The following is an 18,347-nucleotide window of genomic DNA, read 5'->3' as shown; positions in this document are numbered from 1 at the left end:
TGGCGACGTCCATACCGAGACGGGTATTTTTCGCCGTTTTATACCCTTTATTACTAATGTTTTTTTTGTAAATGACGCTCACTTTCCAGCCATATCAGTGAAAAGGTGATTAGCATTTATTTCGTATTTAAAGTCACTATAACGCTCAAAATCAACGAAAATTTCCTTAAGTATTTCGTAAAATACAGTTAACACCTTAACAATCAGTGTTCCTTAAAGCAATAGCCAAAATTTCAACGCTAGATGTGGCATGATTACATAGATTTTTGAAGATACAAAATGCTCGTTTTTATTTATTTGTGGCCACAATTAATTCCCGCGAATATATCTATTCATACGACACACAAACACCATTTTAGTGTTCATGTGTCGTATGAATAGATATGCAAAACTATAATAAAAACGAGCATATTGTATCTACAAACATCTATTTTACCAGACCACATCTGACGTTGAAATTACGGCAATTGCAATAAGGAACACTGATTTTTGATTGGTTGAGTTAATTTTGCGAACAATTGTACGAAATTTTCGTGGATTTTGAATAGTAATGTTACTTTAAATTCGCTTTATATCTCGACTTTTCTCCCCGCAAATTTTCTTAGTGGAGCCCTTATTAGGTCATCCCGCTAAGAAATTTCGCGAGTAAAGTCGAGATATAGAGCGAATATTAATATGAAATAAAAGCCAGTAACTTCCTTCATAGTATGGCTGGAAAGTGAGCGGAATAAAAAATAATAATGCAAGAAATACAGGGTATAAAACGACGAAAAATACCTGCCTCGGCATGGACGTCGCCATCTTGATAGTCACGTGATTACCCCCTCTGATACTTGTGGTAAGTTTTGTATTACTAGTTAGACATTATTTGGCAGACACTTGTCGATATACAGACAAAATTTGCATGGGAACCTTCATACTTCTTCAGCATAATTGACTTCTAATTGTTAATTTAACATCCCTTTGACAATGTTTGCACATTTGAAATGATCTGATCTTATAATGCCATAGCTGATTTTTGTTTATAGATAGACAGATGTAGACTTTTCAAAATTCTATAAAAGTTCACACATGTTCCATCCCAGTAAACCAACAGAATCAATAAATAATATCACGACAGCTAATTACTGTGTGTATAGATTGAAAATGTTGATGGTTCAGGAATTCCTCCTTTGTTGATTCTGGAAACCCAAACTGTCAGTTTTGCTAGATAGATAAGATAGAATGGCTTGTGTGATGCCCAGCTCTTGCCTTGGCAAACAGCTTCCAAAAACGGAAAACCAACAAATATCTTAAAATTGGATAAATGATGCAGACAATTGATACATGTCCTGTTGTTTTTTGTTGATTTCGAAACTGTAAGATTTGTTACGAAAGATTTTGGTACGAAATTCCAATGGTATTAGATTTTGTGGTTTTGGGCCTAAAATTTATATAGTGATGTGTAACCTTTCGGAATATCGGCAAAGTGCGAGCAGACGAGGTGTAAATACGTTTAAAATAAGCTAAAAGACTAGAAAATTAAATCGGAATATCGTTAAATTTTGTGAATAAATGTGTTTCTGATGGATAACAGCCACAACTTACCAGAATATTGCTCATGATCACACGTAAAACTGCTTTTTTGAGAGCGAATGGAAAATGCGTCACGAATTTTGACAAGTAAATAGTAGGGTGTCGTTATTGAAATACCGCGAGAATACTGCAAGAATACAGATGCCAACTATAATGTGTAAAACAAATTATTTTTTTAACAAGCGTTTGCGATTTGTCAGGAAAGTAATAAAAATAGGATATCGAAAAGATCAAAGCAAATAAATTCGAAAGAAATCGGAGATTCGGGCAATACATTTTAGACGGGTTATAATTTACCAAATGCTTAGTTTGGTAAAGACTGTCAGTATCTGAAGTGAACCAGTCCATGCCTTATACCAACTGAAGGCCGGGTAAAAGGAAGCAAGATGAGTATTTAGGGGAGATAATTGGGTAATGACTTAATTCTGGGACGGTCTATATGTAGCGGAGAAAACATATAATACGAGAATATTTAGTGCGATTCGCTTCACAATTATGATGTCATTTGTATACTTTTTCCTGATGTATTTATTAACATGTGATTTAGCATATGTCAAAGTGTTTTTGATTTTTCCAAGGTCACAAAAAGCACCGCGAAAAAATATGTCGCGTGCCAATTTTTTAGATGCATCCCCTATGATTATTTTTTGTCTAAATTTCCATATGCAAGATCGGTCAACGCCCGCTACGCGGGCTTTTGCCCGTATTCTATTTTCATAGCCTTTATAAATAAAATATGCAAAAAAATATTTGAAAATCGGTAATAATTACGGATCGTCACCTTTTACGGGCCTTTAAACCTCAATAAAATAAATAGGAATAAAACACTAAATTCAATAAGCTCAATGCAAGTATTGTGTGATATATGTGTTTCTCTTGTTTTGGTAGCAGTTGAGACCAGAGTTGTGTGTGTGTGTCTGAGAAGACTTTTATAGAACCTGTTCTGCCACATCCGGTTATTTTTTCTCGACGTCAAATTAATATGTAACAACCGTGTACAGCAATGTAACAACCCCCTCATGCGAAAGCAGTTTATGCTTTCCAATTTCAATGATATAATGAGTTCACAGAAGGCAACGAGCCCAGACATTAACAACAAACGTGGTATATAGTAGTTTGTCAAATGGTACACGCCCTCTTAAGTGGATTGGAAAGTATTATTACGTGACTAAAGATGGAGCAAATCAAGACATTATTGTGTGGTTTAAGAAAGATTTTTTTTCGTATCAGTTGCTTTATACGCTTTTTAAAATAAAGTTACAGTGTAACTGAAACCGTTATAACAATATCAAGTTTTTATTTTTATTTTTCATACACTCCGAATTACAACCTACCAGTAACATAACACTAAACGATCAATGGAACAAGCATTTGTGTGCGTTAACAAAAATAATAACTGCATTACAAATTGAATATGAAGTGTTTTGTAAATGGCAGATTATCACATCTTATCATCTATAATAACGGTTGATTACATCAACAATCCTTACAATTGTTGCATGACTTAAGTGCATGCAGATAAAAAGGAAAACACATATTATTGTACAGTTTTCTTGGACAATATATTAAGTGTTCTATATAAGTACGTTTTGTCGAATGGTATATTATGGGACGCAATCTTTTCATAATAATACACTTACTTCACTCGAATACTGCCGAATATGGAAACTAACAAACAGATATCGAGGGTAAATGTAAACGCGGGGAAAATCACTATTGGCTACTTAAACAGAGAGAAATAATAGCACACCTACATAAACTTATACGTTGGTGGTTGTTGGGAATGTCTATTTCATCTGTGGTAAATATTTAACGATTGGACTTCCTAATTTAGTATTGTAATAACCCATATGAACGCCAACGTGTTCTGTCTATCTTGCTCGCAGTCTATTATTACCCCTCCCAGGAGGTTACAGAACTCGCTTGAATGTAACAGTTTATAATCAAAATGTTATGAAATAATGTCGATGTTTGAATGTTACTCTAACATGGACGCATTTTATAACAAAAGTGTCGTGATTCCTAAGACTTATTATAACGTGTGTTTTATTTTATACCTTAATACATTTAGAATTGCTCGGTTTAAAAAATACTCCGTTATCCATATTGTTTTGTTTCATGTTATACCTACATGTTGCCCCTGTTAATTGCTAATAACGTGCTGAAAACTAATGACACATACTGACAGTGGCTGCATGAGCAGGGGTTTAGTCGTATTGTCTTCCTGGTTTGAATTTATAGCATTTTACTTTTTAATGCATCATGATGCGAGGATGATGAGATGTTGATGAATTATTTAGTTAGAAGGTGATCTAATGAATGTTGTTAAACGGAATTACACGTAAAATTCAAAAGTGTGTGTATTCTGGTATATTAAGCCATTACACAAATAATGAAATTTGACTCTATTATAGAGTTATTTTATGAACTATAACGACTTTCAAAATCAGCATCTTATGCCAAGTCATCTATAGCACGATTAGCGGGATACTACAAAACACATCAAAGTAATACTTTTTAGATCCCGGCGGATTTGCAACAAAAATTTTGTGCAATGTTCCATATATGCCGTTTTGTGTTATTTTCATAGTCTTATCTCTTGACATTCAAGACGATTCGCATTGTCATAAGCGTAAAAACTTAGTTTTAAATATAAAATGGTTTGACTATTAAAAATACCCATAACAATAACAAACGTACGCTTGTTGTTAATGGATAATTGTTTCAATTATCACAGGTTTGTTTACAAAATACTACAGGGAACTGTCGGTGCTTATCACAGGTAATTTTTTATTATACTACACGGAACTGTCGGTGCTTATCACAGATAAGTTTACAAAATACTACATGCAACTGTCGGTGCTTATCACTGGTAAGTTTACATAATACTACAGGGAACTGTCGGTGCTTAAAATATTCGTACCGAATTATCAATGACATAGCACTCTTGAAATATTTTTTCAATCGAAACTTTAAGTGCACATACATAAAATTTACATACAAACTACATGTGCATCTTTTGTATGATTAAAAATGTATGAAATGATGCAGATACGAACTCAATACTTGTACAAACCGTGTCAATATTAAGCAACCATGAGCTGATCACATACATTATATCGCATATACTTTGTATGACGGACAAACATCAACCGGTATTATGCGAGTTACTCTTTTTTCAGATTGTTTGAAACGATCAATCAGCTCTGCAAGCGATGTCTGTGTTCAGGATAAGGATTGACATATTTCAAAATGTATCTGATAGCCAGTTAAAGACATTTGGTCAAAGTAATGTTTAAAAACGATTTTCAGATTAAGGGATCTTTAATGTTTTATTTTCAAAAACACACATGTCTATTTGTTCTAAACGCCCATCATTAAAATAACTGTTTCCATTAATTTAAATATTCGTCGCCCGGGATAAAGGAGTTGAAGCACAAATTTGTTATGGAAGTAATGTAAAAGAGTGACCGCTCAAGACATAGCGCAAGGCATGCACACTCATGAAGCATGATATTTCTGTACCTTTGAGTTCGAGTTACACTAAGGACTTTTATGTACTCAATTATAAAAACTTAATAAATATCAGTTTGAAAATATAGAATATGCTTGTTTCTAGAATAAATAACGTCAGTGTACCTCTTTAATATGTATTGCGTGTCAATATCAATAAATGTTAAGTCATGTTTCACATCGTTAAATGTCAGGTTAATTCTTGTTTTTTTTTTAAATCATGAATACAGACAAAGACTGTTTAATGTCAGCGAAGTAACAAATCCAAGAACAACAAAGCAAAGCTTTTAAAATTTCTCAGTGGCGATGTCCTCGCTTTTCGGATCAGCTAAGAAGAGCTACAAAGTTATCAAGCGATAACGTGATTTGCTTGTGTGCATAATACGTGAATGAGATTGCATGAAGTCTTTGTATAATTGTTTTATCAGATGTAAAATGTAAAACACATAATTTAAATCGCATCAGCAGCCTTGCAACTTAAGGAAAATCATATATATTTGCGAAAACAAACACGTAAGTAACTGTCACAATCATATCAAACAGTGAACTTCGGATATAACATTTTGCCAAATTGGTTTCTTTACATTGTAAAATAATGTAAATTAAACGTACAGACACATTATTCTGTACGAATTTTCCTCTTCGCATTTTTGAAACGATTAAATAAACATGTGCTCATATGTTTACTATCTTAGTTTACATAGTGTGCTGGTATTTTAGATTGTTCCTATATATGTCACAATGATCCAAATGAAAATTTATGGTTTTATCCAGCAATCCTCAAAGTAAATTTAGATCTTGAATGGTTATATGACATCAACATAAATTTATAAAAGCGCTGAGTGTTAGCCCAAAACAGTGCCCTGAATGGAAAAAAAACATGAAACGTTAATCGCGTTTTCAATTCCCTTTCCGATGGTGTCTCAACTGTCAAACGGTTCGCTAAAAGCTATTCATCTCTGAATGCATCGATCCTGTCTGACCGACTAGGACTCCCACTAGTTTGCTGATGTCTGATAGTGACTCATCGAGCAGATCGTCAATTGGTAAGCATTCGTTGGTAGAAATGCATATGTGATGGGCTGATTCGATATTGAACTGTACAAAATCCCCATGTGCATAAACATATACGTGTAACACACCTGTCAAGAAAAACCCGTGATCTACGAATCAAATGATATTAAGAATAAATCCAAGGGCCATTCGTGTATTTAAACCTACCAATATAACATCATCCCGTTTTCTAGTCGATATTAACACAGACCAAACACGAACGAACACAACGAGCTAGATAACCTCGTTCCAGACCCCGACCCCGATGAAGACCATGAATGTGAGCATAACCAAAAGACTGCTTCCGTAAGATGGGCCGTTTGCGGTTGAGCGGCCGAGAACGATACAGACGACAAAACGGGTCGGACCTAGTAAAGTACTGGTTTGAAATCTTAATGTGACGTCATCTTTAGATATTCGCATAGTGGCGAGCAGCCACTAAACAAATCTTCTGCATGAATAGACGAGACGAACTCTTAAGAATGGTAAATCGAACATAACCTTACTTAGTTTTATAGCAATTTACATTTGGAAGCAATACTTCTAAACATTTTAAGCGTTGAATATTAATTACCGTCTGAATTAACTACTGTCGGCTATATGTTACCGAAATAAAATATCTCACATTAGGTAAATAAAACAGACGAAACCAGAAAGTCAACTTTTACTACTACACTTTTTACCTTTACGATATTTTACCTTGCGGAATTTCTTTTTTATTTTCAGCATTTTTATTTTTCAAGCGTCTTTAATGTGTGCGTTTGCACTTGCACATTTTAAGAATACATGTACATAGAGGATATTTGTTGGATTCGATGGAATATCGATTTTATTTCAAGAGTGATTATATAATATAATATTTTCACGAGTGGCCCAGCCACGAGTGAAAATATGTATTTTTTAAGATCACGAGTGAAATAAAATCGGTATTCCATCGAATCCAACAAATTTTCTTTTTATTGTATGCTTTTTTTCACCTTTTATTTACATTGTTAAAGAGTTTAACTGGATAATTTTGCTGGAATTATGACGTCATTTCGTCGAAAAAATGAACTCATTTCACAATAAAACAGTGAAAAATATCGTAATTTGTCACTGTTTTTTTTTCACTGTTTGAAACAGTGAAATACCAGTTTTATTGCACTGATATGTTTCTATAAACCACCGGAAAGTATAAAATAAATCATATTATGACATTGGATGAAACGCCACAATGAGGGGAGGATGCAGAGATTATGAAACAATACTGCAGTAAGTACACATTCTGTATTTTATATAAAGGAAACTTACACAATTGAACTTCGTTTCTTGTTTGTATATATATAAACGATAATATATTAAGTTCTAATGACCACAGGATTGCAATCAAACATGATAATGTACACGACAATACAAATCAGAAATAGTGAAGATAACACAATACAAGTATGTATAAAAAAACCTTGCCATGACGGATCACGAACGTGAAGTTACTTGTAATATATACTAGGTTTATATAGATCAAACAAAGTGTTGTTCTTTTTTAGTGTATTGCTATTTAATACATGTTCGGGCATACCTACATTAACAATTTAGAGTTGAAGACGAATACATTTTAAAAGACGGGGCATGTCCGTAAGTAAGAATCGTCTTTTTTCATCCGGTAAATATATTTTACAGCAGACGTCATGACATGTATTTACAAGCATGCACACTTATTTACACATACGATGATTATGTTTTAATTTCAAAAATGAATAGCATTGAACGTTTGTGCTCATCTAAATGACAGTATTTTCCCCACTAGACGTATTTAGTTTAATTCAAATAGAAAACATACCGTATCTCACATACATATAGATTTTCTGAAGACATACGAAAAATAAATGCATTCCATTCATGCGCAACATTTTTTGCATTCATTTTAATGCAGATCTATGACACATTTGTATTAACAGTAGCACATGTAATACTATTTCGGTGTTTGCGTTCTTTTCAGTAGTGAAGCAATTTTACAATAAAATTACAAATAAACACACTAAATAAAAAACAAAGCCATAACAACATGTTCTGCGTTTTCAATTCAGATTTCGCATGTCTTCGAACATCAAATAGATTTTATATTTTCTTAGATAGAACAATTAAAGCACACTACCAATAGCTGTTATACTGCAATTTAACAAATTCCTTTTTTGAAACTTCATGAAATTATAGCAATTTTTATGATTGAAGAAAAATGCTTTCAAAATTCAGCAACGTTGAGCACATTTTTTTATTTAACATGCGGATGTGGTTTGATTGCCATTTTCATTCAAATATGTGACACATTAACGTGTGTTCGTCTTATAAAGCGGGTGATATCAATAAGACAAAAACTCGCTTTTAAGTTTGTGTCGGAATACCGACATAACTGTTAGACACAAGACATATTATCTACGTTTGTGTGTGCTATGCAAGAACCAATTGTTGGGTCTGGCGTCATACAGTCAACCAATCGTCATCCTCTTAACAAATAACCATTTATTAGACACTGAAACTGCAAAATACTATCTGTTCCACAAAATACACATCTGTAGACCATACAGCAAGTAATACCGACATTCAGCGTACCGTGTATTAGGTGTTTTCACACAATATAACGACACACCGATAAGCATGAAGGGAAAGTCATCATCAATAAAGGCCATCACCAAGTCGCGTATTAGATGTAATCTTCTTGCAAGAATTTACGGCATCACACTGCTAATTCGAAGTCGTAATGGACATATCCAGTTATCACAACGCACATAAGGTGTTAGCAACACCGCATTTCATCATCTTACAGGAAACCAATCTTGAATATTGTCCTTATCTGTCGATGACGCCTCTGAACATATTTTGTGTACAAACAATGCAATTCTTCAACCAACAGAAAACAATGTTGTGGCATAGAAGTGGCCCGTCAACCCTTTCCACAAAGGAGCCAATTCAACGTCCTAAGGATATAATTTTCGCTGGCTAGTGTACCGGGCTTGACGTGTAACTGTGCTTTGAGCCGTCAAAGGTAACAAGATGGGCAGACGATGTCAACGTGTTTCCAGGTGAAAAGTCGAACTGAACAGTAAAAGCAGGAAGTCAAGTTATCTATCCTAGCATATCTATCGATAGGCAAATCATTAATCACATGATGTTTTTAAACTATATGGACATACATAATGGAACTCAAATTAAACTTCAAGAAAAGACATTATTGCTATCACCCGCTTGTCCTGTAAAGGCAAGTGATAGCATTCAACTGCAAAAATGGTTGCAAGAAGATTCCGATAATGAAACTGATTTGTATGTTTACGCATGCCTTTGATGCACTTACCACAGAGTTTTCCCTCTCTGCATAACCTGCTTCCTTCAAAGCTTCTAGTGGTTCTTTCCTAACGATACGGACAGCGTTCTTGTGTGCCTTATTTAACTAGACGAATTAAGTAAATTGAAAAGGCGTTAATACACATTAAAATCACAATTATATTTAATAGTTAAAAGGGAGCGAAACTGTTGTTTTTGTTCTTAAAAGAAATGCGAATATTGTATCATTCAACCTCATAATAAAATATGATTAGGTGTATTATGAAATTTAATGCATACGTTTATACACTGGACCGAACTTAGCTCTTTGTGTTAATGTCATATAAGTTGCCCAACGTACACTTTTCCTGACCATGCTTATCCAACTTAAGCGGCTTACCAGAACTCTGAGGTACTACCTAAAAGAACCCCAGCTACTCGTAAGTTTATAAAAAATAAATACCCGGAGTACGGTGAATATACTTTCCCGGGGTACTTTTCAGTATATTTCCGTACTCGAGACACTGTGCAGTATACTAAAAAGTACTAGAACCAGATTTATAAGTAGTACCTGAGCCGACAACGGACATTCGATCTCAAAAAACTAATAACCAAACTATTTAAATATTTTTATACTGAAGAAAAGCTTATTATATTATTTCCTGTTTCATATACCTTTTTTTCTCTGGCACGTCGGCGTATTTTACGCAACCTTTGGTGAACAACGTATTCACACAGTGCCATAACCATGGCTAATAGAAGGCCTCCAATAAGGATATGGAATACTCCAGACACGTTGCTCAATGTAAGAGCACTCGTTTTGGCGTCCTGAAACGTGATCAATTGAAGAAATTCAAAGATGGCCTTTTCCTTTTCCAGGCCATCTAATAACTGGGATTTCCCAGAAAACCGCCATATTGTGCACCAATTAACAATTGTGTATATGTATATGAAAAATGATACAGATAGTACGTGTATTTAAGGCAATTGATGTATCGTGTGAACAGCAAACAATTTCCACAAGATTGGTACATAATAAGACAGGAGCTTAAAGCTCGAAAAAGTCATTTTTAAAGCATGCGGGCTTTAACCGGTCCAGTCCGAAATTTATTATCGGGAAGATTAAACATAGCAAATATTATCCGTACAAACATCGCTAACCTAATGTACCTTTCTGATTCATATAGTTGATAAGGTTTAGAAAAAATCTGTTATTTTTCCCTATTCAATTAAAAAAATCTTTATAAGTTCATAACCTTTGTGTCTGTGCCGCATTCTCCTTTTGAGTACCACCACTTCTGTTCTAGCTTCATAAGCTCTCCCACTTCTCGAAGTCTCAGCACAGCAACGTTGATTTGGTTTCTAATGTTAAAGCATTGAACACTACTATAGCAACACGTATATGTTTAATTACTGAATTTTTTTTTTCTGTTTACTTTGTAATTTGCATATTAACACAAAGGTTATTCCGTGGTTTTGAATATAGGAAATGTTTCCCTATTATATGGTGTTAAAATAAATACAAAGACTATATCCATGCTTCAACACTGACGCAAAACATAAACCGTTATTTACGTATACAAAGAACACATATCTATGGTATAAGTTATGCATAGGCAGCCTGATACATGTTTATAAGATGAAGCGGACCATGAAACTGTTGTCTTACTTGAGATAAAACCCCACGGGGGTGGCAATACCATATCCCTTGCTATCAAGGTTATTCCCGACTTTCATGGTATTACATGGCTTTCGCTGGTTGTGATAATAGTTATAAGTGACTTCACATAAAAAAGCATATTCTCCTTTACTGCTGCGGACTTTCTCTACACCTGTGCGTACATCCTTGACCAGAACACCCGCATTTGTGGACATATGGTTCCACATTTTTCTATAGGTATCAACTTTGGCTTCCTGTGAAAAAAAAGAAGAATTAGTACTATATATGGTATCATTTAAGTACGTATTTATACAAGGATTAAGAGTTAAACCATTTGATATTATTTGTATTTCAATATATATATATATATATAAGTTAACTCTCTATAAAAAGCCACACAGGTGCTTTGGGTTTATCAGAATTAGGGTACATCTTAATACATTTAAGCTCATTTTTGGTAAACAATAAAAGTTGAAAGTCAATGTCGTTTAAGGGTTACTGTTAGTAAATCTCAACCACCTGGAAGAACGCTATACTTGAGCCCGAATTCAGCGTCCCGTATTTTATCTTGGGATGTTTTACAAGGTCGTCCGCGGAGTTGATAGGCGGCGTGAGACGCTCGATGGTCAAGAAGGCGGCGAGGTTGGCGGTGTACGAGGAGATCAGAATGAGTGTGAAGAACCACCAAGCGCAACCCACGATGCGACCGGAGAAGGATCTGGGAGAAACAAGCATGCGCTAGTGGTAAGTGGTTGCGTAAAGACCTTTATAGACAAAATTACATGTTTCTGTTAAGTTCTTATTGATGTGACTAAAGGATCGTTCAGTAAACCGCATGGTTTTATTTAGTGCAAATGCTGAATGCCGATAACCAGAAAGCGCTAATTAGCGTTAAATAACTTAATTTAATTACAGGGATGCCTTAAAGATTTAATTATATAGATTGGTTGATAAAACTGTTTTAATTACTGATTTAAAATGATGATTCAGAAAAAAGCACATAAAATAGAAAGCGTGTAAAGTTTTATTAAAAATCTAGTTACAATAGCTAAAAATACTTTTCCTAGATTAATAGTTCTAGTGACAAAGTAATTATTTATCAATAATTGTTAACGTGAAACATAAGATCAATCTTTACCTTTCCAAGGGAAATGTAAAGGAAACGTATCTTCACAATATTTACCGGTCTGTTTTCCAAATAAAATAAATAAATTTATATTAAACGATAACACCCTTAGAAACTATTGGACCTTGATGCTAATGCGTCCAGGATGTGATAATTTCGTGGCTTCAATGTTGTACCGGTTTTGGCGATTTTTCAATCTTAGACCTTGTTACCATGAACACCTCTAGGAAATTGCAGTTAATATGAAATAAGCACATGATAATACAATGAATATACACACATGCAACAGAATTGAATTGGGTCAAGTAAACTAGTGGACGTGATATTTTTTGAGAAGAGAGAATTTAGCATAATGTTTAAGTATACACATTTAAAATTAATATTACTTAGGAAAATGCTATATTTTACTATATGTATCTAAAAATAATACTTTTCATATTTATAAATATAAACCCAAATCATTATCCTAATACAAAAAAATGCTATACTTATAAAATCAATAGTTTTATTGTTAATGAATAATTTCTTCATTTGCATGTAACATAATGTGGCCGTAACTGCAGTGTCACTGGAGGACGTACCACCATTAGTATTCATCCAAGGCCTTGTTCAATAGTTCACTTACACGCGTGTGGAGTCATAAACATGCACAGCTTTAATATTTATAACAGCTGAAGTTTGTTCATGCGTGAGACACTAATTAAAAACTTCTAAGTTAATAAATACAATTAACAAAAACAGAAACAGGTATACACAAGCATTACAAAAAAGGAAGACAAAAGATAAATACTTAAATCAATATGAATATCTCGTTATGGTGATGAACATGTATGAAAAACAAAAGCACACTTATGTTAAAAGAAATTGCAATTTACATTAAATGAAGCGAAATTATATGAAAAATAGCCAGTACAATTCCAACTAATCAACGTAGAGCCTGGCTGGTAAACTGTACATTTCCATGTACGAACGAGTGCTTGGAATTATGTCGGTCAACGGTCCTACGATAGCTATGATAGTCAGACTAAGGTATTGGACCGGTAATACTATATCCTTTGTATTAAAAAAATTATAAGTAAAGCACTCCCACCAACCTTGGAAATGTATCAGAACCCTGCTGCATTAGCGCACCAAGAGAAAACCATAATGTATTCAAAAGAGTAAAGTTATTAATAGGAGGTCCTCCCTTCGGATCCTGGTCTCCCCACTCGTACGGACTCCACCTGCCCACGAAAAACAGTATGAAGCTGACCCCCAAAAAAGCCATCATGACACAGAGCCAGACTTTGTCGGCCAGGGGATACATGAAGGAGAAGACCCCTGGCTTCTCTTTGTCTGGTTTTTTAATCATTATACTGATCCCAGTCTGCATGAAGGGCTTGGTAAAGTCCACCACCCGCTGCCGCTCTTCGTTGATTGTCAAGGGGGCTATCGCCATGTCTGCTCTCTGTTAAATAAAAACAGACCAACAAAATCGCGAGAACTATTAACTTCAAAACTTAATTGTACAGATATACGTATAAATCGTTTAAAAAGCTAAATATTAATTGCATTAAGGTGCAAGAAAAAAACATTGTTTAATGGACAGGTTACAAAAATCGTGCTGTGGTGAACTATTCTAAATTATACATCACTTGGTCGTCAAACAGGCTTTTAAAACAAATAAAATGTAACATGGGTTTGTAACACTATACAAATTAATTGATCGCCATGTATCATACGTACGCTGATAACTGTGACACAACTGTGGGGGCAAACATTCTCAGAGGCCGGTTTCACCATTCAAAAACATAGTTTACAGTCAATCATTAAAATGCATCTACGAAATCATCGTACCTTTCTTGGCCCACCTTCTGGACATGCTACGTCATCAATGAGTTCCCCCATCATACCATTCCAGCAGCCTTTGTCCTTGAACCACCGACCGTACTGCTTGTCCCCGACCAGTTCGATGTGGTAATCGTAAGGCGTATCGCACTTTTCTTGCAGCATCTTGGCAAGATCGATGCAGTATCCCTTTTTGTTTGCATAAAATATTAAACAGCAAATTATTAGTTAGAAAAAAAGTACGCATGTATACATCATTCAGATAAATATTATTATTTTTTTAGAAAGAATACCATCATATTCCGGAAAACGTCGATAAAGCGTTTATTAGGTATTTGGCTCTTTTTATCTTATACAATATCGCTTGACGTTCTAAGAAAGAAATCGATAAAATTCTCTCTCTGTAGATAATATATTTTTATTTTCAAGTGCAGCAATAGCTGTAAACAGCAAATATGAAGGTTGCGCTTGGAGTGCATGCAATTATATCTTCATGTTTATCAATGTTATTCACATTCTTTGAGTAAATGTGAGCAGTGAATTTTTCTCTGAATCTAAGCGCCTGAAATTCTGATAATCATAAGATGATAATAGCAGATGTGTGGCAATTGAAAATAAATTAACACTGGTCTGTCGTCCAAAAGTCATCCATCCAGCTGAGAACGTAAATACATTCATTGTAGCATACAAAGCGATGCTTAATAAATGAACGGGTACGGGTTTCCCATACTGTGGAACCAACGGTCAGAAAATACAAAGCTGTACAATACCCCAATAGAGTGACTTAACTACGGCATGAAGGGGTTTGTCAACACACCTCAAGGTATTTTCCGTCCACCATAGGTGCTCCATTTCCATCACTGTTTTTCTTGAATTGGGCGAAAGGTTCTTCCTAAAAAAAAAGCAAAAAAAACACAGTTTTTTATATTGGGGAAAACACTTGGAGAGTGAAAAAGCCAAAAAGCTAATAATTACATATCATTTCTTAAGATTGTCTTCCTCATATTTAAAGACTTATTATGTATCGTAATTATGCTTGCAGATACTTTACATATTGAATTTATCAACACATTCTCGACCTGAAACATAAGAATAATTTTGAACTTGATCAATTCTTCAAAGCTTAAACATAAAACTTTACGTATTATTCATCAAGCGTTAAGCATGTCGTAACTGAATGTATCTTTATATATAAGGAATTTTGTTGAATATGGACGATTCTCATCAGAATGCATATAAATTCAACGTGTTATTTGCATGAGTCTAAGGATGTCGTTACGGTCAGAATGAGTGGTTGATACTAGGTTGGATATACAAACTAAAGAAACCTTGAATAAAAACCCCATCTGCTTTAAATAAGTAATATTAAATCCACGAAAACTAAAACGATAAGTTATGTAAGACATTCAAATTGTGTCGTGTACTTACAATGATCGTGATAACTCTCAAAGTTCGATTGCCCTGGAATTCCGGCTTCGTTGGGGGCTTCGGTAAAGTTGTGTTAAATCTGCTTGTTGGAGTCCAAAATCCAACCTGACAATATAATATGTAAGGCTTGTCAATAGAATACACACAATATATGCAATATGCCTAAGTTAAGGTATATGGATTCTATGCAGCCAACGTGATAACAAAAGAATTACAAATAACTGGTGTAGTGTAAGAAGTGACTATTTTAACATTAATTGTCAACCGATTTGCTCTAACGTTTCTAGCGAGGGCGATTGGTTTTACCAGTGTTGGTTCGCATTATTTTCGATTTTTTTCTGTTTTACAGTGCACTTTGTCTCTTATATGTGTAATAATTGATCTTATAAGTATATAGATATAATAGTGTGGTGATTTGTTAATACACGATACATTTGCCCTGAATCCAATCATCGCATATCTGAACTCATAATGTTTAATATTTCAAAGTTTATACACAAGGTATTGTGCCCTATTATACATTAATTAAATTCATGAAAATGTAGCCATTCTAAGTAAAGAAGTTATGGTAGTCGAGCAGGCGACCAATTCGTACAGTGTTTGTTGTTTTTATCAAAATAACACTACTGATGCAATAAAATTGTTAATAATAAAAAACAATTTTAAGGAATTATCGTAAATTCAATATTGGTTTGATCGGCTTTATCTAGATCGACCACTTAGTTCACTTCCGCGAGCACAGACATTCAACTGCTTTATCTAGAACGACCACTGAGTTCACGTCCGCGAGCACAGACATTCAACCACAAAAAAGATGCTAACATTATCTGAATCATTTGCAATTGAAACCAATAATTACTGTACTGTACTGTTCTCGATTAAGATTGGGATAACTGCTTTGACGTGTGTATTTGTTTATCGAACAATTATTCATCCTCGAAAATTAAAATATATTGTGTATCATTTTAACACGACAAATATGCGTGCAATTTTACGAAATGAAAAATGAATACCTACTTGTCGTAAAGGCTGTTTCAATTCCAGTTGATGAACTTTAAAAAGGTAATTTTGTCGAGTTCCGTATTTGTCGAATTCTATATTACCGGTCAGTCCATATGTTTTTACCTTAAATCACAAAATATGTTCATTACATTTGTATTGGATCACACGTTCAATGACAGAAACATATTTAATAGTATTTTAAAGTTTTACACATGATAAATCTATATATAAACAACATTCAGTACACGCAATTGCTTTTTAATTGATAACATTATATATTTGTTTAACATTTCTATTAATATGATGATGTCATCAAATTTTACGATACTTCCAATGTTTTTAAATGTTACTCAATTTAGAATGTAATACGGGTTATGCGTTGAGCAAGGTGTATTTTATGGTTGTTGTTTAAGGTATTCGACTTGGATACTCAACTGATCTTTGGTATAAAACTTAAGGTGTATGTAAACACGTGTTTTTGCAGAAGGATTATTAACGTCGTTTAATAACTGTTAAAATCAATGTAAACGTTAATAATGCCAATATTGTGTACATTCCTCAACGGTGGTTGTTACACACATTTGAAAGCGTCATAATCATGACACTAACTCATCAAACTTACTGAGAAAGTACGAATTATTGAAGCGCAATACTATGACACACGCCTTGTATTGCTAGACAGCTAAAGTGACTTAAAAAACATACCATAAAAATAACAATATTCTTATTTCATAAATAGTAAAGAAATAATTTCTGACGTGTTCAAACAATAACAACAATCACGTGTGTTGTACAACCGGCTTACATTTTTAAGCTTGTTTAGAACCATTTCCCCGTCGAACGTCTGCTCCATGACCTCGCCGCTACAGTTTTTGCTGCCCGCCGGGCTTCATACAGAACACATGAGTATCACAAGGCATAATGTACAAAAACACAGTATTGGGCATACGCCATTGAATGTTCAAAGTCGAGAACAAAATGCTATGCGACAATGAATATTAAGTGTAATGTTAAGTCTTGGACACAACAGTATTTAGTTTGCAGCACTTGTCCCAACAAGAAAGAAGATTTAGTTCCCCTGTCGTTATCACTTTCCCAGTGTTAAGCGTACTTATTGTCGAAACAGATAAAATATTGACGAATTGAAAACAAGAAGACCAGTTCAGAGGAAGTCATGCTTAAAATCAGTGACATAAAAGTTTGTTTTTTTTATTCACGTGTAAATAATCGCTTCAAAAGCTCACATACCTAAAGTAATAACAACACCTAGGTAAAGTAAGAATAACCTTATTTATGTTAAAAACCAGAACCCATCGCAATAATACACGTAATAGTAACTGATATACAGCAAATACAAACATAATAAGGATATATTGTTCCTCCAGTTTGTTTAATTATACAATAAATATAATTCATCAAGAAAATCACTGCTTAAATAATTAAAGATGCGGTCAACGCCTTTGAACGGTCAATGCAAAGCTTTTAAAAATTGAAAAAAATACTTGTAACCAATTTAGAGTGGAATATTTTATATCCATGACCGATGTGAAGGTCCGGACCAACGAGATGAAAGGATAAAGCTAAGTATCAATCATAGTTTAATCCTACATAATGGTGCAGACCGATTTTAAAGCTGCACGTCATCTCATTTGTATGGAATTTCCATAACAACCAGATTTATGTCGTTAGCTTGATTTTGCTTTGGCCCCTATACGATGTCGCGGAACCTCACTCATTCCTATTCAATTTAATAAATTGTTTTTAGAAATATGGGTTGCATGTGTTTGTATTTGGCGTCATTTATTAACCCATTTATATAGCATACTATTATTTGTTTATTTGTAGTGGATTATTATCTAATGAATC

At 34.1% G+C, this 18,347-nt stretch overlaps 1 protein-coding gene across 1 annotated transcript in view; it reads right to left on the bottom strand.

The window, feature by feature from the left end:
* Nucleotides 1-7,424: 7,424 nt before the first annotated feature.
* The window catches only part of LOC127876513 (glutamate receptor 2-like), a 41,375-nt gene continuing 30,452 nt past the window's right edge, over nucleotides 7,425-18,347 (bottom strand). The window contains exons 8-19 of the mRNA XM_052421812.1: nucleotides 17,287-17,368; nucleotides 16,497-16,604; nucleotides 15,480-15,584; nucleotides 14,869-14,943; nucleotides 14,061-14,240; nucleotides 13,319-13,671; nucleotides 11,618-11,816; nucleotides 11,108-11,352; nucleotides 10,695-10,800; nucleotides 10,114-10,266; nucleotides 9,470-9,565; nucleotides 7,425-9,213 (exon numbers count right to left, since the gene is read on the bottom strand). Of these exons, the coding sequence (XP_052277772.1) occupies nucleotides 9,118-9,213; nucleotides 9,470-9,565; nucleotides 10,114-10,266; nucleotides 10,695-10,800; nucleotides 11,108-11,352; nucleotides 11,618-11,816; nucleotides 13,319-13,671; nucleotides 14,061-14,240; nucleotides 14,869-14,943; nucleotides 15,480-15,584; nucleotides 16,497-16,604; nucleotides 17,287-17,368 (1,798 nt within the window). The 3' untranslated portion in view covers nucleotides 7,425-9,117. The remainder of the gene's footprint in view (nucleotides 9,214-9,469; nucleotides 9,566-10,113; nucleotides 10,267-10,694; nucleotides 10,801-11,107; nucleotides 11,353-11,617; nucleotides 11,817-13,318; nucleotides 13,672-14,060; nucleotides 14,241-14,868; nucleotides 14,944-15,479; nucleotides 15,585-16,496; nucleotides 16,605-17,286; nucleotides 17,369-18,347) is intronic.

The sequence above is a fragment of the Dreissena polymorpha genome, chromosome 4 (assembly GCF_020536995.1).
Source record: "Dreissena polymorpha isolate Duluth1 chromosome 4, UMN_Dpol_1.0, whole genome shotgun sequence".
Taxonomy (NCBI): domain Eukaryota; kingdom Metazoa; phylum Mollusca; class Bivalvia; order Myida; family Dreissenidae; genus Dreissena; species Dreissena polymorpha.
This window is presented reverse-complemented; position numbering and strand designations above follow the sequence as displayed.